The sequence below is a fragment of the Marmota flaviventris genome, chromosome 1, assembly GCF_047511675.1.
Source record: "Marmota flaviventris isolate mMarFla1 chromosome 1, mMarFla1.hap1, whole genome shotgun sequence".
Taxonomy (NCBI): domain Eukaryota; kingdom Metazoa; phylum Chordata; class Mammalia; order Rodentia; family Sciuridae; genus Marmota; species Marmota flaviventris.
In genome coordinates this window covers 14,211,062-14,234,017 of record NC_092498.1, presented here as the reverse complement: position 1 = coordinate 14,234,017, position 22,956 = coordinate 14,211,062, and the positions used below count along the sequence as shown (strand labels likewise).

The window sequence follows — 22,956 nt, the reverse complement described above, 5'->3', positions numbered from 1 at the left end:
AAAGAAAACACTCTGAGAGAGCAGAGTGGGATGAGCTGCAGAGTAGCTCAAGGCCAGGTCCACATAGTACAGCTCACTACTATTGGACTGTGTTAGTACTCCCCCTTCTCGTCTGAGTGGATGTGGGGTTGATTGGCACATTGAATGATAGCTGAATTTAACACAATTTCTTCTCTATTACACATGATTAACCCTCCCCCAAAGCACAGAGGGGGAGCAAATCACAGTGTTAATGATAAGTTAAATGTCAAGTAGCTGCAAGTTAACTTAGGTCAGTCCCTTGGGCTATTGCACATGCAGAAGATAGGGGACTTTTTCTTCATGGTCTGAAATTCCCCTTGTGGTCTTCTAGCTTCCTCCCTTTACCTCCAGATGACTCAGTTTCCCTTGTCAGGAAGGAGCTTGGTAGATTATCGGATGGGGATTGAGGGCCTTGGGGAGGGGGCTGAGAGTCCTAAAGGGCAGTCCCTTCCCTGTGCCCTATCTCCTAACAGAAGGATCTACCATCTTCTGAGCCCCAAAGACCAAGATCATCCCCAAATGGTATAAGGCTGGCCACAAATAATTGCACTTCAAAGGAGATCTCGATTAACATCATCCACAGGATTTTCAGGATTTCACCAAGGACAAAAACTGGAATGTTAGTGATGTTTGAAAAGAGGAGAGCAATGTCCCTCTAGATCCCTTTTCCATGCAAAGACTGAAACACAAGCCTGCTGAGATCCATGGGTGAGAGCACAAGGCACATCCTTGGAAGCAGGCCTAAGGTACAGGCCAGAGGGAAGTTAAAAAGCAAGACCAAGAAAGGGTGAACTGACCACTGAGGGAGGAAAGTCAGTGACAAATGAGCAGGTATTCCTACTCTGAGTAGGCACTGCCTGGCCTGCCTGCTGAAGGTCTCAGAAGCTGGTTCTAAGGATGCGGGGAGAGTCGGGAACCAGAAGACTGAGGTTGTAATGCTGACTGGGTGGAATTTCCCAAGTGACCTTGTAGGTGTCATTTCACCCCTCTTCTTCTTTCCTGTTATGGTATGCAGGTTCCCTCATACCTTAAAAATGCTCTGGGCTTTAGGGAGGAAAACAGCTTCAGAAATTTACGATGGCCTCATGTGTTCCCAGTGTGTGCGCTGTGGTTCACTATTTTCAGGGCCAGGGCAGTGGGTGGAAGAATTGGTAAGAGGAGATAGAAAGGAAGGTGAGAAGACACTGTGGCCAAAGTCACTTGGCTTTGCAGTGACATCCTAGGGAACCTCAAGGGTGAGGACTGGCACAGGGCACGTGTCTGGCACCCAAGAACCCAGCAGCATCCTCAGGCTCTGCTGTCCCTTCAGTAAATCCGATTGCAGAATTCGGGAGCGAAAAGCAAGGCACGCCCCTCCCCCACTAGATGGCACTGAAACGCCTTGTTCGCGATTTTTAAAATGCAGGGAGCAGGGGGAAAAAAAAAAGACAAAAAGAATATGGTGGAGGTGTGCTCATTTTGACTTGCAATCCCCGTTGTGCAAAGCAGGCTGCCTGGCACTCTCTTTCCCCCAGGACAGCTCTTTACTCGGCAGTGCGGGACCTTGGCTTTGGAGTGTGAAAAAGAATGGTGAGCGTTAAGAGTGAAAACCCCAGTATCTGGAGCTGGAGGGAGGCTCCCAGCCTTTGCGGCTTGGTCTCACGTGAGCGAAGAAGGGGGCGGGGGTTGGGATGAAACGGGCTTGCCTGAGGGCCACCCGATCAAGGTCTGGGGTCCAGCATTACCTCCCAGTGCCCCTGCAGAACCCAGACCCAGCTGTCACTCTCAGAAAATGACACACCCTGCATCGAGATTGCCTTTAACCCTGCCTCCCCTCAAAGCACAAGACCCCCAACATTTTCAAAATATTTTCTAACCGTCCCCTCTTATTAAAATTCTTTTTCTGGTTTTGAAAGTACAGATCAAATTTCTTCTTTCTTTTCCTGCGAGGAAGGAGGGCAGGTGTAGGTGTGTGTGTGTGTTGGGGTTCGGGGCGCTAGCTTGGGGCTGGGCTGGAGCAGGGCGGTGAACCCGGCGGTCACTCTTTGCTCAGCTCTGGGTGGAAACGCCTGTAGCTAGCAAGGTAGTGCCTGTGGCTTCCCAGGAGAAGACAACGATCAAAGGCAAACCAGCTATTGAAACCTGGACGCAGGAGCTTGCCCAGCTCCTATAAAAGCCGATTCTGCAATAGGCAGTCTTTTCTTCAAAGAACTGTGTTGGATTTGAAGGAATTTTCCATGGTTCAAAAGAGCATCCCTAAATTTATAATATACATGTAAACATGCTACATGCCACACATATGTATATGTGCATACATATGGAAGTGGTTGGGCACATACCTACCTAGACACCATTGACTTGCCTGGTCAAAGAATAAGGCTTAGACATTTCGTGCCTGGGAAATGGTGCAGTTTATCTTTAAGAAGGCTAGAAAAATAAGAGATGAGGCTCACGTTGCACGGATGACATCACTAGCTTTTGGCTGCGCGCTCCGTGTTCTCGTCTGTGGGTTTTAGCCAAGGCTGCAGCGCCCGGCGCCCGAGCAAGCGAGCGCGGCAGCGGCTTCCTCCGGCGCCCACACCCGGGCGATGCTATTTCTCAAGCCCCCGGGGCGCAGTCAGGGATCCGAGCCTGGGAGGCCTTGGAGCAGCAGCCGCTAGAGCAGGAAGCTGGGAGGGGAAAACCAGCGACCCAGCCTCCCTCCCCCACCCCCCGCCCCATTCACCTCCGCGACCATCGTGCGTCTGGAGCCTGATTGCTGGACGCCGAGGCTTGGACTGGATTCTGTGCACGCTTGCGAGTGAGCCGGCATGTCGGCGTCTGAGCGGGCTGCGAAGAAAATGGTGCAATCTGAGAGCGGCTGACCCTAGTTGGACAGAGCAGACGCGGTGCTAGAGTACCAGGGCTCAGGTGGCAGAAGGGGGCGGGTTGTTTTGAGGAGCCGGGACCAGGTTTTCCTCCGTGCCTGCAGCAATTTCTGTGCACCTGGGCAGCTCGCTCCGGGGATGCTGGAAGCCAGATGAAGTGAGGCAGAGGAGGGTCTGGAAGCATTCGGTGGACATTCCAAGGAGAAAACCTCGCTGTAGAGAGCAGCAAGACGCCCCGGGGGCTAGCTGAGGGGCTGACAGCGCGCAGCGACTGCGCGACCCTGTCCATGGTGTTGAAGGCGCTGTGCGCGGAGCTCCGAGCGCCCAGCGCTGCTCGCCCAGCGCTGTGCGCCCTCCTCTGCGCAGCCCGCCCCCCGCTCCAGTCAGCTACCGCCCAGTCTCCGCAAACCCCAGGCCAGAACTCGTCCCGTAACGCCGCTCGGGTGTCCACGCCGTCCGCTGGAGGGGACGCCTGAATGGCGAGGCCAGAGGCAGGCAACACGGGAGCTCGCGGGGAAAGGTGGGCAGAGACCGTGCGTCCGTGGGAAGCCCGCTTCTGAGAGCCCCGCGTGGGCCAGAAGGAACAAGGGAGCTGCTGGTGACCAGGGAACGGATTTTTTTTTTTTTTTTTTTAAGACCCGACCCAGAGAGGAAGAACATTTCTGGGTGCGCATCCCAGGTCTTTGCTTACGGACCGGAAAGGGGGAGAGTCCCTGAGAGAGAGAGACCCGGGCGAGACTCAGGACAGTTGTCCTTGGCATCTGGAGGTTTCCTTCGCCAGGCGGCCACATCGGGGGTGTTTCAATTCATCCTGTCGACTAGTGGCTCCTCTTGACAGCACCCACCCTCATCTTCCCCAGAAATCAGGAGAGTCGGTCCGGTCTCTACGTTACACAAAGAAATCCCAGCAAGCTCCACCGCAGTTGCGGACACTTGGCATTTAGTTTCCCGGCCGAGGGCAGTGGCGCCCGAAACTCGGCTGAGCGCCTAGGCAGCCGCCTTGGAGCAGTAGCTTTCTGCGCTGCGGGGAGGGGGCGGGAAGCGGCTGTGTGGAGTTCGCCGCCGCTTGAGGCTGCACCTGCCCCGGAGGATGCCCAGGAGCCCGCAGGAATCTCGCCGGATCAGAACTTTTTAGGCTGCCCGCCCCCATCCCCGCAGTCCCCGGGCCGTGCACCGGTAGGCAGGGGCCGAGGGGGCGCCGCGGCGCGAGTCCCCCTCTTGTCCCCATCCCCCAGCTCGGCCGCCCGCCGCTTTGTTCCGGGCGCGCGGAGGGAAGGCGAGGCTGCGGCGGATCATGCCCATGGTGTAGCCGCGAAGCGGAGGCATGGCTGCCGGAAGGTTACTGCTCTACACGGGCCTCTCGCTAGCGCTCTGCGCCCTGGGCATGCTGGCTGTGGCCATCTGCTCCGACCACTGGTACGAGACCGACGCTAGGAAGCACAGGGACAGGTGCAAGGCCTTCAATACTCGCCGGGTTGACCCTGGCTTTATTTACAACAACAACAACAACTTGCCGCTCCGGGCCAGCCGCTCACGCCTGGACCGCTGGGAGGGCAAACTCCTCCGGGCCCGGAATCGCCGGCAGCTCTTCGCCATGAGCCCCGCGGACGAGTGCAGCCGACAGTACAACTCCACCAACATGGGCCTCTGGAGGAAGTGCCACCGGCAGGGCTTCGACCCGGAGATCGCTGCCCTCATTCGGAAAGGTAAGCGGGAGGCGCGAGGCGTGGCCCTGCAGAGAGCCTGGCGCCTCTGGGTAGGCCCTGCAGCCCCTGGCCTCTGCTCCCGGCCACCAGCTGTCCATTTACCCAGGCCTGTCTGCACTTCCGATTGCCCGAACTTACCTTCCCATAGATGGTAATGGAAAGCGGTGGAGGCTTCTTGTCTTGCTCTTGTGTGTCCAGACTCGCGTGAAATCTCATGGTCCAGGGTTGTTATCCAGGATAACGCTTCATTAGTCTCCGAGAGGGAAGGGAATCTATATCGTTGTTCTTTGAAGAAGCCCTTCTTCTAAGACTGCTTTGTCCGTGTAATAGACTCGGATTCTTCATTTTTTAGATGTCGAACTGATCCAAACAAGGAAAACAGAGGGAAAAATCATTGGTCATATAAACATCAATACATCACCAACCTTTGTGTGTAGCATTTCAAAACCTGTTGGCCGGGTAGTAGCATGTCACAATTAAAAAAATTTCTCCTTTTGAAAAAGTGGTTGACAAAAAAGTGAGTTATGTGCAATAAATATCAGCAGGGTTTAATAAGCACAACAAAAGTAATACCAAAGTTGGAATTTCAGAGAAAAAAATGTGGTTTTCAGAGGACTTACATGAAAAATATACAAAGTACACCAAAACAGAAAACAAGCTGCATTTGCTAATGATAACATTTTATTCAACACATTAACATGATAGCATAAACGAAAAATTCTCCTTATTTGATGCAACTTGTAAATCTTGTATGATTTATATGTCATGAACCATCCTGTACCATCACCCCACTGAAATATTCTTTGGATGTGATGTGTGTTAATATTGATCTGAAGAAATATCAGGGCTGCAGCCTGAGAAGATATGCAGATTTTGTGAGTCATGCCCCCTCCTCAATATTTCATTGACTTCAACTACTAATATTGATACTAAGGTGACAATGATGCTATTATTTGCAAGATGCTTTGAGCCCAGGACATAAAGCAGTTCTTAATGTATCCTATCATAATGCTGTTGAGGTTACTGATGTTTTAAAATAGCATTTGTAAGAACCAATGTTCTTTGATTTACAAAAGTGTTGAAACATTAGAAAAAATTAATTTAAAAAGTCAATTATTTGAAAAAGACAGACAGCGGGTACAGTCTAGGAGACCAGTTCACATTTAGGAGGTGAGGTGGGTTCAGAGAGAGAATCCATCTTGGTGTTTGCTTTGTAGCTTCTTGAGAATGACTAGGGATTTCAGCTGATTTAGTTACGGGTGTGTTCATACTACAGATATCCTATCTGCTTCATGACCAGGTTCTTATTAGAGCCAGGTGACCCATTTGGAGCTCTACAACTTTATAAAGATGTACAGGATGTTAAGGGATTTCAGAAGAGAGCAACTTGGGCTTGGATTGAGAAAGTAGGAAAACGAGGAAGGAGGTAGAGTTGTTTTTGACAACGGGTGACAGTTTTCAGATTTCTTAAGTGTTATTTTATCTGTTCTTTTTGCTTTCTTTAAAATGGAAATAGCAGGAAGTTAGCTGAAACATGGGGAGAATTCATGTTAATAATGACTGGCAAATACTGGCAGGATATTCTTGAACACCTTCTAGAACAAGACAGATATCCTTCTTTCTGGCATGAGTTAATTCCACTTAGAGACAAGGCTTCTGGTGGGTCCATCCAGGGCTCTGATTCTGTGTTACTCTGCCTGGCAATCTGACTAGAAAGGTTGACTTGGTCTGTGCACCAGAGGGATTGGTTACCATAGTGACATGTTCTTCCGGTGAAGCTGGAAACACAGTGACAGGGAAAGGGATAGGGGAAGAATGTACAACATTTTGACTCTGTATCAACTGATTTTTAATTGCAGCAACAGAAAATGGACACCCACAGCAGGGGGATTGAATACACTGATACCTAGGGTTGGCAGGGCATTGTATTTCACTTGAACTAATGGAAATGCTGTTCCCATCACCTCAAATACAGCAATCACTGTCAGCTTCAAGCACCTGCTTACCATGGCTGTTTCTGTCCATTTGACATTCTTGTTAGGTATTATTGAGATAGATGGCATGCCAGCCTTACAAATTGTGAGAGATTTGAGGTCACTATCTTCATTTTTAACCTTAAAGCATCATCTTTGAAAACCAGATCTGCCTTTTCCAAGTAGCAATAATACATTTTGGAAATAAGTGCATTTTATATTAGAATACACTGGCAATTCCAATAAAATGTAGAACATAATTTTTAGACTTAATCAGTGTTTTTTTCCTAGGTGAGCAGATTTTATAAGGAAGTTAAAAAAAGAAATTGATGTCCCTATATTTGAATTTAGGACATCTTATCTCACATTATTCATCAGGATCCTCAGAAGATATCTTTGGCTTTTGTCTTTTTGAAACACATTCTATTAAGATTCTGGGAGATCTGTTTTGGGCAAGGGAAAAGGAAAACCAGAAAAAAGATTATTTAAAATCTACTAATATTATGGGAAAATGTAAGATTTATCTAAATGATTGTACAGCCCTGAGTCATTTATTAAATCATCATTCATTACATTCAAAAGTACCATTTGTGCATTTTAAAAAGAAAATGAAACTGCCAAATTAATAAAACAAAAGTCAAATTTATATCTACTTTGAAGATATGGTCCTTTGGATTCATATTCTTCCTGAAATCCATTTTCTTCAATGCCTGCTGCTATTGCTGTGCCCACAAGCATGCATGTATCTGTTCACTGTGTACTTCCTTGTTTGCATTACTGAACGGTACCTTCCTGGAGGGCAGGAAGAATAGACATTTGTAAGATATATTTAACACATGCTTGATATTTGGGAATTATACAAACAAGGCTTACAGCAATGTATTCACCAAGAGCTGACTCTATAGGAATAATTGTGTGGGAATCCAAATAAAAAATTAGTTGGAAAATCATGAGTTTAAAAGTGTGGCTATTGAGCCAGATAACATTACAAAAGATGCATGATGATACCCTTTAGGAAGATTTCTTGAGTAAAATCTTTGTCAAGAAATTAGGAGAACACACAATTCCTTTTGGATAACATGTCATTGGATGGACACACATCACCCAAAGTCATTATTTTTCATGTTAAAAAGGATTTTAATTATTTCCTTCTTGGAGGTAGGATTGGATGGGGGGGGGGTGCAGCAAAGATAGATTATTTTAAATTCCCATGACCATGACCATGGAGAGTCTTAAATGAGATCCTCTTTTTTTGCTTCTGAACCTCTTCCCTGTCTCCCTGAAAAGTCACCTTAGCCACTGGGGACAGATCAATGGCAAGATCAGTTTCTGAAATCCAAGAGATTTACATCAGAAGCAGCAGCTAGGCCTGGGGTTGTGGCTCAGTGGCAGAGCATGTGCCTAGCATGTGTGAGGCCCTGGGTTCGATTCTCAGCACCACTTAAAGATAAATAAATAGAGGTATTGTGTCTATCTACAACTAAAAAATATTTTTAAAAAAGAAGGAGGAGCTATTGGTAGGATTTTGTGCTAGGGAACATCTATATTCTTGGTTTCTACTGAACTACTATGTTGATAGGGTTTGAGTTAAGTAGACCCTTAACTATTGCTCTAAGAACTTTTTATTAGTATGAAGATTTGCCTTTTAATAAATATTGGCCCAAGTAACCATAAAGTGGTTGTCAATTCTCAGAAAATTATTTTCATAGAACATTATGCATGATCAAAAATGAATAATGTTGTCGGCAAACACATACTATGTATTGTATTATATGATTTATTATATGATGGCTGGGCCCACACATGACCAGGATGGAGGGATAAATAAGACCTGCCTTCAAAATTAGTGTAAATCCTTGGTGTCACAGAAAACAAATTACAGCTACAGGATAATGAGAATAGTAACAGAAATGGATTCAGAGAAATACAGAGGAGGCAATGGTGGATTGTGGCAGCAGTGGGCTGAGATAGGGAGGTTAGGGAAAGTTGTCCCAAGGAACGAAATCTAAATGAGATTTTGATGATGAAATTTGCAGTTGGATAGGGAGAGCATTTAAGGCAAAGGGGCTGGCGTCTGCAGAGCCATGGAGGTATGAAACAGCAGTTTGGCCTTGCAAGAGTTGATTCTGTGGGGAGGGAGAGGAGCAGAAGAGGAGCTAGAGAACAGGCAAGGACCCAGTCAAGGAGCTTATATATCAAACCCCCTGTAGCTGTGCTGCTCAGTAGGGTAGCCAGTAGCCCTATGTGGCTAATTAAAATTAAAATAACCAAAATTAAAGAAAATTTAAGAATTCCTTTCCTGGTTGTGTTGGCCACATTACAACTACATAATAGGTACATGTGGCTAGTGGCTGTTGTATTGGACAGTGCAGATTACAGTGAGCATTTACAGTAGATTCCATGCCACATGGAGTCTAAAGCCTCTAAAAAGAACAGGCACATTCTTTGTTTCACATGAGAACACTTGCATGGTAATTTGGGCTCAAAATTCAGTTTATTATTTTATACTTTAGGAAAAAACTGCTTCTGGAATGTTTGCAGAAGGTTTTTAGTTCATGGTCATTTATCCTAAATCTGTATTTTATTAATTTTCCATCATTGACTCACAGAATTCTCACATACTTCTCTCTTCTTTGCCTTTCCCTGATTCCATTAAAAACAACTCACTATCATGGCCACTCATGAGGCTGTGGGGCAGGAGGGTCACAGGTCAAGCCTGGCCTGCAAGACTCAGCCCAGACCCTATTTCAAAATTTAAAAATGGAAGAGTCTTAATTCTAAATTAAGGCAATTAGAATGGCTTACACACCTTGTTTTGAGCTCCATGGAGAGAAGCTCTTATACATTTTGTCATATAATTTTTGGGTATTTACTTTGCTCACTGTAGTAGATGCTCAAGTTTTATAGACATGAAGGAAATAGTCACTATTCAACGGTTATTTATTGAGGGCCTATGGGCTGGCCATTGGTGCAGTGTTGGATAAAATGGAGAAGCTTACATTCTGGGTGGGGGTATGGGAAAGACAATAAATTCTTATTTGTGGAATAAAAATAAGATCTAATAAAACTAATCAAGGTATAATATAGCACAAGGTAGTGAGTGCACAAAAGGGAAAAGCAAATGTAAAAAATGAGGTGGTGTTATGAGTTTTAGTTGAAGGAGACTTTGGGTGTGGTGGAAAAAAGAGGGGGAAAGCCTTCCATAGATTGGAGAGGGTTTTATACATTCCCAGAGGCCAGGAACGGTTTTACTTCTAAAACTTGTGAGTCTCTGTATTTATTAGGTCCTGAAACACTGTTTTCTGATTGATTAAAAATCTTGAACCCCAGACATACCTGTTCACAAATAAACCCATGTAAACACACATGGTCTTCTACACATGACATACACCCCTATGCCTACATGTTAATTGGGTGCTGATATGCTATGAGTGTACACACTGTTGTCCTCAATCAGCCTAAAACACAGTGTACCAGGGAGGCCTGATGATTAATAGAGCTCTGGAACAGTGTGCAGAGCTCTTTCTTAGGTGTCCAGGAGAACAGAGGTATAGTTGATCCTTGACCTAAGGGAGCTTATACTCTGGCTCAGTTTCCCAAAGTGGTGGTTGTGTGTGAGTGGATGGGGCTTTTTCTCAGGAGGTCATATTTGTATCAACTGTATCAGGAAACAACTGGTCAGGGAACGCAGGGGTGAGCTCTTTTTATTGAGTCAACAAAGTCAAGGGCCATATTTCTATTCCAGAAGGTCAGTTTACTTATTCTTTTATTGTAGAGTTGGTGAGGATCAATTAGAGGATCGATCTGTATTATTCCACTTTGGATTGTCAGTTAAAAAATACTTTTCCTTTCTCCACTTTTAGTATATAGTTTGTCAGAATGCTAAACGGAGTCTGGTTAGTTTGACTCTGCACACACGTCACCACCACCAAAACCACCTATCCACTCTAGGTGTTAGACATTAGAATCATAAATGTTTATTTAAATGCAGATACGTTTCAAACTTATTGCTCCAAGAAATATGCAGAGAAAGGAGGAAGTGTGTGTGAACAGAAGGGAAACTCGTTCTTCAAAAACAAATTTTTTTTTTAAGTTGTCGATGGACCTTTATTATTTATTTATTTATACGCAGTGCTGAGAATCGAACCCAGTGTCTCACACATGCTAGGCAAGTAAGTGCTCTACCACTGAGCCACAACCCCAGTCCCAGGAAACTTATTCTTATGCCTTCATTGGACATCTGTTGGTTTTGAGAGACTGCATACATTCTTAAATACGACTTTGTTTCCTCATATGTAAATATGAGTTTGGATTCTGGAACCTCCAAGTCCTTTCATGCTCTAACATGTGATAAGAAAGTTAAATTTAGGTGCAGAATAAATAATAGGAGGGGCTGGGGATGTGGCTCAAGCGGTAGCACGCTCGCCTGGCATGCGTGAGGCCCGGGTTCGATTCTCAGCCCCACATACAAACAAAGATGTTGTGTCCACCGAAAACTAACTAACTAAATAAATAAATTCTCTCTCTCTAAAAAAAAAAATTAAAAAAAGAATAAATAATAGGAACATGGTTGCGAGAGCATATAAAGAGGGAAATGGGAAGATGGGGGAGGGGAAGAGAGAGTGCAACAAGTAGAAAGAGAAAGAGATTTCTAGATGGATCATCCCCAGGCACTAATTTGAAATAGGAAAAGGTGGAAAACCAAGCAGCTAATTTCTTACCATTGTACAATCATGTGAAAAATTACCCTTTTCTATTTCTAATGACTTGAAATGCTATTTTGCAGATTTGGGGTTGAAAATCTAAAAAACTAATAGAGAAAGATGGTGACAGCTGCCCAACAACGTGAATGTACTTGATGCCACTGAACTGCACGTTTCAAATGGTTAAGACAGAAGATCTGATGATTGTCTGTTTCACCTGTGTTAGTCAGCTTTCTGTTGTTGAAACAAAAATACTTGAACATTCGAGTTTTTTCTTTTTATAAATTAAACATTTTTTTGAGGTGCTGGAAATTGAACCCAGGCCCTCATGCATGGTAGGCAAGCACTCTATCACTGAGCTGTGCCCCATATTAAACAACCTGAAAAACAAGTAGACGTGTTGACTAAATTCCTTGGATCATTTAAAAATCATTGAATGATTTAAACTTAAAGGAAGAATGGTTTATTCTGGTTCACAGTTTTGGAGGTTTCAGTGTATGGTCAGTGTATCAGTCAGCTTTTCATCACCGTGACCAAAGTATCTGACAAGGACAACTGAGAAGGAGAGATTTCCTTTGGCTCTGATTTCAGAGGTTCAGTTCATGGTTGCCTAACTCCACTGCTCTGTGCTCCAGGTGAGGCCGAACATCATGAAGAAGGTGGAGGAAAGCTGCTTAGCTCATAGCAGCCTGGAAGCAGAGTGAGAGAGAAGGGGCGGGGGACTAGACACACTTTTCCAGCGCATGGCCCTACTGACTTCCTTCCTCCAGCTAGGTCCCACCTCCCAGTAGTCTCTTCATCTGTCAGTGGAACAATTCAGCAAATGATGAGGTCAGAGCCCTAATCATTGCCTAAAAGCCACATGTCTAGGCCTTGCTGTATCGGTGACCATGCTTCCAACACATGAGTTTTGGGGGATAATCCAGATCCAAACCATAAGAGTTGATTGCTCCTGACCATAAGAGTCAGTAAGGTAGCACATCATGGTGGGAGCCTGTGGCAGAGAAAACTTCTCACCTTCTAGATGACAGAAAGCAAATAAGAGGGAAAGAGGAGGGGCAGGGGTCATAAGCACCCCTCAGGGACACTCCCCCAATTACTTAACTCCTTTTAAAGACCACCTAATAATTCTACCACCTTCCAACAGTGTCCTGAGGTAGGGACCAAGCCTTTGCTACATGGGCTTTTGGGGGACATTCAAGATACAGACTATGGCATCCTTCAATTAATAAAATAAATAAAGAAAGAAATTAAAACAAGGAATTGGATCTGTTCTGTATATAGATACTTCATAGCCAAGGCTTTTCACTCATTTAGCACCTATTTTGTGTGAGATAGTAGGCCAAGTATGCTTGGGACACAGAAGTTAATGAAATAGACAAAATTCCTGCTCTTATATGGCTTACATTTAAACATTTTTGAGCACTAGATTTTTCTTTTTCTAAACAAAAAATTGTTTTGAGGTGCTGGGGATTAAACCTATGGCCTCATGCATGGTAGGAAGCACTCTGTCATTGAGCTGGGCCTCCATCCCTAAGCAAGACTTTTAAAGAGCACCAATATGCAAAACAAGTAGAAGTAAAGAATAATTTCCTTGGGTCATTTTAAAATCACTGAATGATAAAGAACATTTCACTGTACTTATTCTATAAATATCTTTTGAATAGCAACTATGCCATGTACATAACCTGGAGTGGAGGATCTTGAGTGAAATTCATAGGTCCTGTCCTCCAGGAGCTAAAAAAAGGAGAAGGCATGTGAGTAGACAACAAATACAAGCCCCATGGTTCTATGAGAGATTTATGTGTTGGGGGCTCAGGCAATGGGGTGCCATTTCAGAACAGTGTGGGCAGGCTTTGCAAAGAAGCAAACATGAGATCCTAAGATATTCTTAAACATCTGTGGATTAATAGGGTGAAATCATAATGCCATTTAAAAATTACTAAATGATTCTGACCAGGTAATTCTTGTTTAGTCTTTCATCCTTCTTCCTTATTCCCAGGTTCCTTGACATTTCTCTTAAGAGACAGTTATTGCTACCAGCTCTTTATAAATTATATCAGAATCCAGGCATGGTGGTGCATGCCTGTAATGCAGTGGCTTGGGAGGCTGAGGCAGGAGGATCTCAAGTTCAAAGCCAATCTCAGCAAAAGCGGGGCTCAAAGCAACTCAGTGAGACCCTGTATCTAAATAAAATTAAATAGGGCTGGGAATGTGGCTCAGTGGTTCAGTGCCCCTAAGTTCAACCCTCGATTATACACACACACACACACACACACACACACACGCGCGCGCACACACACACTCATATATATGTATGTATACTCACATATGTATATTAGAGGTAGTTGTTTTACAATATTTTGAAACAGTACATATACATAGAAGGCAGGCAGTGAACAGGTGACTGAAGGATGAAAAATGTTTATCTTTGTAAATTTGTATGCACAAATATGGCATTTAAAGGACCCTTCTAGGAGTCTCTAGGAATTGTCTGCAGGTGATGTTTAGTCTGAGTACAAGCTGTTGGCATTCAAAGGAGTTTGACAGATTTGCTGCTTTTATAGGAGACTGCAGTATCTGAATTATATCAATTGATTTTTTTGGCGTCAAAGTATTTTGCCAAGAAAAGGCAATTTACTTTATATTAGGTCATCTTCCTACATTTATATCATTTCCTGCTTTTTAAAATGCCCTGCTGTTTCGTATTCAGAACCTCACTCTGTTGGACACTTTATTTTCTCTGGAGCATCTCTCATTCAGTTTTGCCCTGAATGCCTCTTCATCTTTATAATAGCAATTCTATTTAGGCAACCTAACTCCTATTCCCCAAGGCAGTGGAGTAGTTTGCAAACCCGGAAGGGGCAGGGTTGTTTTTATCTTGAAGCTCTGTGCTTATGTGACAGTGCAGGTCAACTGGCACAACACAGGAGAGCGGGTGGAGATGATTTCGAGAGGTTGAAAACGTGTACCTAGTAGCCTGGTACTTCTGTTCCAGGCTGTGTACAAAGTAAATAGGCAAAATAAAAAGTATAAGCATCCATTAATAAGAAAACTGATAATGAGGTAAGGTATATCAGTACAACGGAAACTATCACAGTATATTTAAAATACATGTAATAGATCTATATATTTCCGAATGCATAAACATAAATTTGAGTGAAATAAGTGTATTCATAATGAAATGGAAGGCAGGATGACATTTACATAACATTCAAGATAGGTAAAACATTAGGTGTCATTCATGGGAACATTTTGCATTGAATGAATAAAAATATGTGTGGGACTAGTAAACATGAAGTGAAAGATGATGTTTACTCTTCTCAAGAAAGGGGAGACAGAGTTGATAGAGATAGAGTTGGGAAGGGTACCAGGGGGTTTAATAAACATCTGTGGTATTTTATTTCTTAAAAAACAAATAAAAGTATCTGAGGCAAACATGGCCATCCATATAGGCACACTAAAACTATGTGAAAGATTATTATCATTCTGACAGAAAAGCTAACATCTTATCCACACCCTACTGTTCAGTGTATAAAGAGCACTTCTTTAAGGAAAATTCTTGAAAAACTTTGTCTTTGAGGCAACTTTTGTCTGTGAGGAGTTTAGAAAAGAGGAGAATCAGGTAACTGGCAACTAACAGTTTCACTGAAGTTACTAGTAAAGAGGTTTTAGAATAAAATTAAGTTGTATTCCTTTCCGATGTAGTATAAGAAGAGGAAATCAGTGTTTTGATATGATTATAATTGCTGAAATAGAAACTAGTATACAAGTCACTTCCCCCTTGTTAAATTTCCTGCGCCTTGTGGAGAAAAAGCAAGAATTCCAAGGGCCAAAAAGTTAGCATAAAGCCAGCCCTTCAATTAAGTTGTTCTGACATTGAACTTTAAAAAGACAGAGCACCAAGATAGAGTGTACTAGCTACTGAATGTAGGGACAAACCAGGGATTCAGCACAAACTCCTCAGAGGGCATTTTAATACCAAGGAAAAAATTCAGTGTGAACTAGTAAAGAAAAAGGTTAAGAACTGATTTAGAAAGACAGAGGGCTGGGGACGTGGCTCAGTGGTAGGGGGCTTGCCTAGCATGTACAAGACCCCAAGTTTGAGACCTAGTACTGTTAAAAAAGATCAGAAGTTTTCCTAGTGGTTTTAATAACACTTTTGAAACTGGTGAGAAAATGTTATTAAAACTTTAATTTTATTATTGATGAACAGTGTGTGTGTGTGTGTGTGTGTGTGTGTGTGTGTGTGTGTATTTTTTTGCTGTTGTTGAAATTATGAAGATGGATTCAGCCAAGAGCCCCTGTGGTATGATTATATCATGTCTGCTCTACTTACACAAACTGGAACAGAAAAATCCCATCCAAATTTTATCAAGGGCTCCATTTTCACCTGGCAATGCTTTCAAAAACCAAAACTGGGCCTGATCTTACTATGGGATCATGAAAGTCTCTTGGGATTTCAGGAGTATTGGAGCAGAATGACTTCCATGTTTGTATTTCAGTGACCAAGGGACTGGAAGAGATGCCTAGAGGCAGCCCTGGACAGATCTGCCCTGAACAGGGTGCCAGAATGAACTATCAGACTCAGTGCACTCTGTAGGGCGTGGGCACATCGCACTTCCATTCCAAATGAATGACCTTCCATTTGGAAAAGGTTGGCGTGTGTATCTTCAGCTTGTTCCTCCTCTTCCTTGTTTCTTCTTTGGTGTGTTGGGAGTGCCTGTTAGTGGTGGCTTCCCTCCTCGCCTGCTCTCTTCTCTTCCTCATGTCTACCTTCTGTGTGCGTGGCTCCCTCACCCATTCCCATCTGGAACTGCTCTTCCTCTTTGAAAACTTTGCCTCCTCTGGCTTTTGAGGCATCATTCTCTCCTGGCTCTGCTTCAGCTCCATTTTTACACCCTCTCCTTTGCGGGCTCTTCGTTCTCAGCCTGTGTGTATCTTCTCCAGGATTCTTCTTTTTCTCTTTTCGTTCTTCACTGTTTCCTTGATCAATCTCTAGGGCCATTTTCTTTTATGATTATGAGTAGTTGCATGGTGTATAAGCAGATTAGACTTCCTGTCTAAACATCTTGAGGACTGGATATCTCCACTGGGATCATCCATGGGTCCCAAAGGACCTATTCTATCCTTTTGTCCCCAGATTCATCTCTCCTTAATTTTCTCCATCTTGGGATGTGGCATCACTCTTCTCTCCTTGTTAAGCCAGAAACTGTCAGGTTTTTCTAAAGGCTCTTTTCTTTCCTGCCCTCCTCATCCATGCAATGAACAAGTCACTCCTAATAAAATTTCCACCCATCTTTCCAGGCTGTTCCTAATACTGCTACTGTCCTTGGGTGCTGGACTCTCCAGCATTCTTGGTTTGGCTTCCTTATTCTCTAATCTCATCTTTTGTCAATGCCTTCTATTCAGAGAGCATTTTCTTAAATGCAACTCTAATTGTGGGTTTGTTTAAAACCCTTCAGTGGCTCTCCATGGTTTACCAGTCAGAATAAGGTTCCATATCCTCACCACGACACTTAAGGCCCCACAGGTCTGGCAGTGAGCCTGTCCCCTTCCCCATTTTGCAATCTTATTCTTTTTTTCTTTTTTTTTTCAGAATTGAGGACTGAACCCAAGATCTTGTACATGCTAGGCAAGTGCTGCCACTGAGCTAGTATACCCAACCCTGCAATCTTATTCTTTTTCGTGCCTTCTCTCCATAACAGTATACTCTGCTCCAGCCATGATGGATTCCCAAACAGGTGAATCTGTTTTATGTTTTGAAAACCTTTCTTCACGATGCTCCCTTTGTCTGGAAGTCTATCCCCTCTCTGCCCCACCACAAGCTTGCCTGGCCAGTGCCTGCTGACCCTTTAGGAATCAGCTTATGCCCCGTCCTCCTGGTCTTGCTCAGTGTTCTCTCATCTTTACTTCCATGGTAGAATTGCCTTCCCCCTCTTTTAGGCTTTGGTACACACCAAACACATTCCTTCCTACCAGCAGTGACATTTTGTTATATTTATTATTTTTTATCCCATGTTTCTCTCCTTTCTTTGTGTGATACTGGGAATTGAACCCAGGGATGCTCTACCACTGAGCCACATCCTCAGCCCTTTTTATTTTGTATTTTGAGGGAGGATCTTCCTAAGCTGTGCATGGTCTCACAAAAGTTGCTGAGAATGTTAAGTTGCTGAGAATGACTTCAAACTACCTCCCGAGTGGCTGATATTGCAGGCATGAGCCACTGAACCTGGCTTGTTTTTCTCCTTCAGACAATTTTTGAATTATTTTTATTGTCTTTTTTGTCCATGGAGTTTTATATAATGCATAGATGCGATTCATGGGCCATAATAGATATTTAATAAATATTTGTTAAATGAATGATGTTCGCCTCAGTGAATGCACTAGATCTAGAACCCTCACTTTAAAAGATCTGTACTTTATGGGGCTGGGGGAAATCACTATTAAACAGAACCCTATCATGAATTGTTTTGTAATACATATGACAAACTTCAATTTGTTTTCTTTTTAAGGTTTGTAGTTTCTTAAAGCACCCATATTTCTGATTCATAAGAGGAGAATTTGAAGCATGGATTAGACCTCCTCATTTTGATCTTGCCCACTTTCTGTACTCCTTCCCAGATTGGTTCTCCTATCCAAAACATTACTGGATAAAGGTAGGCTATCTCCATTTATGTTTCTATCGTGGTTTAAAGAATTTGCACTTCTTTCTGGGTCTTCTGTTGCACGTCTGACCATTCTCTTGGGACTCATTTCCAGGTTTTCTAATACTTATCGTCAAGAACATTTTCAGGTTGTCTCAGTGAGTCCTCCTTCTTAATTGTTTATTTAGGGCAGCTTCCTCCTATTTCCTCTGATAGTGATTTTGGTGAGATAATGACTAGAAAATAGACTGGGCCTACTATAATTGCCCCTTTTTGGTTCATACTTCCATTCACTTTTCCAAACTGCCAAGAGTCTCTTCCATTCTCTGGTGCATTCTAGGTGGTTGCTGCTGCTGTCCTTGGTCCTGATCATAGGGAGCGCAGCATCCGATTGGTTTCCCTATTCTCTCATCTCATCTCTTGTCAATACTTCCTATTCAGAGTGATTTTTTTTTTATTAACTGCAACTCTAATCATGTTATCATTTTGCTAAAAACCCTTCCATGGAGCTGATTCATAGTTGGGATAGGGAGCAGGAGCATGGGAGGAATAGATGAACTCTATGGCAGAGAAGTGGGAGGGGAAGGGAGAGGGCATGGGGTTAGAAATGATGGTGAAATGTGATGATCATTATTATCCAAAGTACATGTATGAAGACATGAATTGGTGTGAATATACTTTGTATACAGAGACATGAAAAATTTTACTCTATATGTGCAATAAGAACTGTAATGCATTCTGCTGTCATATATAAATAAAAAATTTAAAAAACCCCTTCCATGGTTTATCAATCAGAATAAGGTCTGTAATTCTCACCATAGCCCCCTTGGTTGGTAAACATTACTCACAAAGCATTCATTCCCTACAGGGACTTATGAAGACCACCAAGTTATAGTTTGACAATGAATATGAGAGACTCACCCCTCAATGTTTCACAAACAAGCAGATTATCTTTAGAAATGACAGTGACTATTTTCTAGGTGGGATCATCCCACAGTTAGTATTTTAAAGTCTTCTCCTTTAGCCATAAAATCTGCCAAGGGCATAGCCCATTTCCATCTAATTTGGATAAGTAATTCTTTTGCTCTTAGAAGGTAAATATAGATGCAACTGCATTGCTAGGTTCCCTAGACTAGATTGAAAGAATGATTAACATCAGGGAAATAATATCTATGACCATTATAGCTTCTGGGGTCGTATTAAGTCTGTGCTGAATTAAGCTAGATAATTTCTAGCACTTTCTGCTCAAGAAAAAGTGCTACAGATCAAAATTAAGACTGCATTTCAATTAAGCTTGTGTTTTGAGTAATTTTCAATTGTAAAAATTATTGATGAGTTATATAGCAATATGAGTGTTATAAAATGGTAGGAAATACTTACCCTGAAAAGACTTTCTGTCATTGTATATGTTTATTTTGAAGCCAATAGGGGGGCTGGGGCTGTAGCTCAGTGGTAAAGCGCTTGCCTCACATGTGTGAGGCATTGGGTTCATTCCTCAGCATCACATAAAAATAAATAAAGATATTGTATGTTCATTTACAACTTAAAAAATATTTTAAAAATAAAGCCAATAGAAGCCCAGAGGCTTATTTCAAACTGAAAGTGGCATTTCATCTCTTTGGGTCAGCAGAGTGGTTAACATTTCAAAGGAGGACATTTATGCTCCTATGCCAATGGCATGCCTGTATCAACTTTTATTACACATATCCGTAGTGGTGTGGTGGCTGGCTGTGTGCTTGTAGATCAATAAGTTGCTAAAAAGGGAGATGCATCAGAGACCGTAATGGCTTCTTCACCGAAGACAGATTGTCTCCAGGTAGTGAAGTGCATTTAGGGATAACAACAATGATATTCCAGTATCTAGATCCTTATTACTTAGAGGAAAGAAGTAGACTCTCCCAAGGTGATGAGTCCTATAAGAAATACTTTAACATGTTAAATATATACTCCAGGAGGTCTTATATCCACTGTTATAGCTGGAAAAGTTTAGCTGAGGAAGAGAAAGACAGGATCTGTTCCCTTGGCTCCAAACATTACTGGACTATAGTTATTCTTTGTTGTTCTATTAGTTAAATAACATATTATCTGAAGACTGATTGTTAAAAGACTTGGGTGGGCTTGGGTCCAGCATCAGTGAAGAACATGCAAAGGTAAAGGATTCGACAACAAAGTGATGTCGATGGAGTTCAAGGGCGATGGAAACTTACAGAAGATAGTGCAAAGTGCGTTGGCTAAAATTCTTGACTTGAAGACTGAGGATACATAGAATCTACCTGTGCCCAGGTGAGGTTCTATATTGTATGAGAGATGATGGTGGATTTTTCCAGTGAAGTAACCATTTCTACTCTGGTGTTTCTCCTTCATGATGCATGCATCAAGTGCATAGGATATATATTCACTTGTTCAACAAATATTTGGTGAATACTTTACATGCCAGGGTTTCTACTAGGAGTTTAGACTACAGTAGAGCACCAAGTAGGCTAAACCCTCTCTGCTTGGAGCTTATATCCCAATGAGAGAAAATAGATGGGATCACCCAGAAGTAAATAAAATATGTAATGCCTTAGGTAGAGAATAGCTAAGGATAAAAAACAAAGCATGGAAAGGAATGGGAAATGCATGAGGCAGTGGGTTCATTCCCAGGGAAGATCTCACTGGGAATGTGATTTTTCAGTAAAGACCATAAGGATGTGAGGAAATAGTAACAGGGCTATGGGGGTGGGTTTCAGGCAGAGGGAATAACAAGAGCAGTGGCCCTGAGGTGAGAGAATGTCTAGTATATTAGAAAAATGACGAGGATGGTGGAGTAGATGGGTAGAGCAAAACGAGGGGGCTTGAAGAAGCAAACAATATCAGAGAAATAAAGAACCACCTTACACAGGTTGAGGGTCACAGGAGGGGTGAGAGGGGAAGGACTTGTTGGATTTTGAGAGGAGGAGCCATATGATTAGATTTATGGTTTAAAAGGGTCACTTGGTGTGCTGAGTTGATAGGTAGATTACAGTGTAGCATGTTGAGAAGTAAGGAGACCAGCCAACATAGATGTTGGCTAGATTTGAATGATGGGAGGAGAGACTGGATTCTGTATCTATTTTGTATGGAAATCTGTGAGGATTGACTGGGAGATCAGATGCAGGGCAGGTGAGGAAAAGAAGAATCAAAAGATAGTCCCAAGGTTTTCAAACACGAGGAACTGGTAGGCAGGATTGTTATTGACTATGATGGATAGGACTGGAGGAGGATCTTGTTTTGGGAATTTACCTTTTTGAACATGCTACTTTGAGAGACTTTTAAATGCTCAAGTGGAGATGCCAACACTCATTCAGGTTTATAGGCCTGATTCAGGAGCAAAGTCTCACTGGGGTTGCAAACAGAGTAGTCGTGAGCTCATAGTATCTTGTTCCAGGACTGGATAAGATCACTCAGAAAGTGAGTAACAGAGAGGAGAAGCTGTTTAGGGATTAAGCCTGGGGCACACTGGCTTTATAGAATTCAAGGAGATAAGGAGGAATCAGCAAAAGAGACTGAGAGGAACAGCCAGTGAGGGAAGAGGGTGCTGTCTTAGGATCCATGTGAAGCAAGAGCCCTAGAGAGGAGGAGGTCAACGATGTGGAATGCTGGGGCAAGTGAGGGAGAGTGGAGACTTGAACTTTGGATTTCATGACATGGAGGCCATTGATTTCAGTGTTTGGGGCCCAGACTTGACCATGGTGAGTTCCAGAGTAAATGGGAGGAGGAGAAGAATTAGAAACAATGACTGTAAACAAGTTTTAAAGGGAGTTTTGGTGTAAAGAAAGGAATGGTAGCTGGGCTGAGAAAGTTAGGTAGAGAGAGAATTAAAATGTTTTTCTTTCTAGATTAGAGAAATAAAAGCATATTTGTAGGTCAAAACTGAGCCCCCCCCCCCCCCCGAAAAAAAAGGGGAGAATTTTTGGAGCAATGGCTGGAAAGTTTGAAGAAGGAAAGAGGGTAGAAAAAAAAAAAAGGAAAGGAATGGCCCAGGAAGGAGCACGTTTTAGGAGAGTCGGGGAGGAAAAGTCTGAGATTGTCTTTCTTGATGAAAGTTGCATTTATCTTCTGCTATGAGCTGGTGGGATAGTTTGAGCAAAGAGGGATAGTTTTTTTTAGTAGAGAGTTTCCATTGATGATGATGACGGTGATGATGATGATGATGATGTAGTATTTAGTGGGAGTCCTCTGAAGAAAGCAGGATTCAAGAGCTAACCATACTATGTTCTATTTTTGCTTTCTGCTTTATAAATTGGAATTCTGGTCAGTGTAGCCCAGCTGTTCTAAGCACCAAACAGCTGGATTGGACATTATGAGTCATTTTGCTCTCAGGTCTTTGCTGGCATGTGACGTGCTATGGCTTGATGTGTGGTGCTCTGAAAAGTTTTTTAAATGTTTCATTTTTCAAAAGATAGGACAGTTCATCCTCAAACCTCTTCTACTGGCTGCAGCCTCCTATAGGGATTCTTTAGCCAACAGTTTCTGTAGTTTTTCATTTAATAGCATCATTCTAATTAGAATTTTAGGGTACTGTGGCTCTGATGACATTCAGGTCTTTTTTTTTTTTTTTGAGATAAAGCTGCTTTATTTTCAGGCTGAATAGACACATTCTTGCCTTGTCATCCTAAAAATGCTGTGCTGTGCCTGCATTTCAGAGGCTCTGATTAAACGGCTGAAGACCTGTGGTGGTACAGAATTAGTCTTCTTTGTCTATTATACTGTAAGTTTCTCTGGAAAACAAAGCCCAAGAATTTCTGGTAACCTCTCAGCAATAAATATTTTCTACAATGAATGCAGGAATTAAAGGCATAAACACTCCTTTTTTTTTTTGAAAAAAAAAACATAGAGTCTGGCAATTGTGCAAAACATATGGACCATATTTATAGGCAATCTTTTTGCAGTTTTTAAAGAAAAGGTGTAGATGTCATTCATCTCTTTTATTTCGTCCCTGAGGATTATAAGGGCTCAAAATTCTAAGAAACATTGTAAGTTCTAAAGACAGAGTAATAGGTTCTTGTTAGAAGAGCAGGGAGATATCATTTCACCTTTGC

At 42.8% G+C, this 22,956-nt stretch overlaps 1 protein-coding gene across 1 annotated transcript in view; it reads left to right on the top strand.

The window, feature by feature from the left end:
• The first annotated feature begins 4,191 nt into the window (after nucleotides 1-4,191).
• Tmem178b (transmembrane protein 178B) overlaps nucleotides 4,192-22,956 on the top strand; it is a 342,112-nt gene continuing 323,347 nt past the window's right edge. Inside the window, exon 1 of the mRNA XM_027952127.2 lies at nucleotides 4,192-4,573. Within this exon, the coding sequence (XP_027807928.1) occupies nucleotides 4,192-4,573 (382 nt within the window). The remainder of the gene's footprint in view (nucleotides 4,574-22,956) is intronic.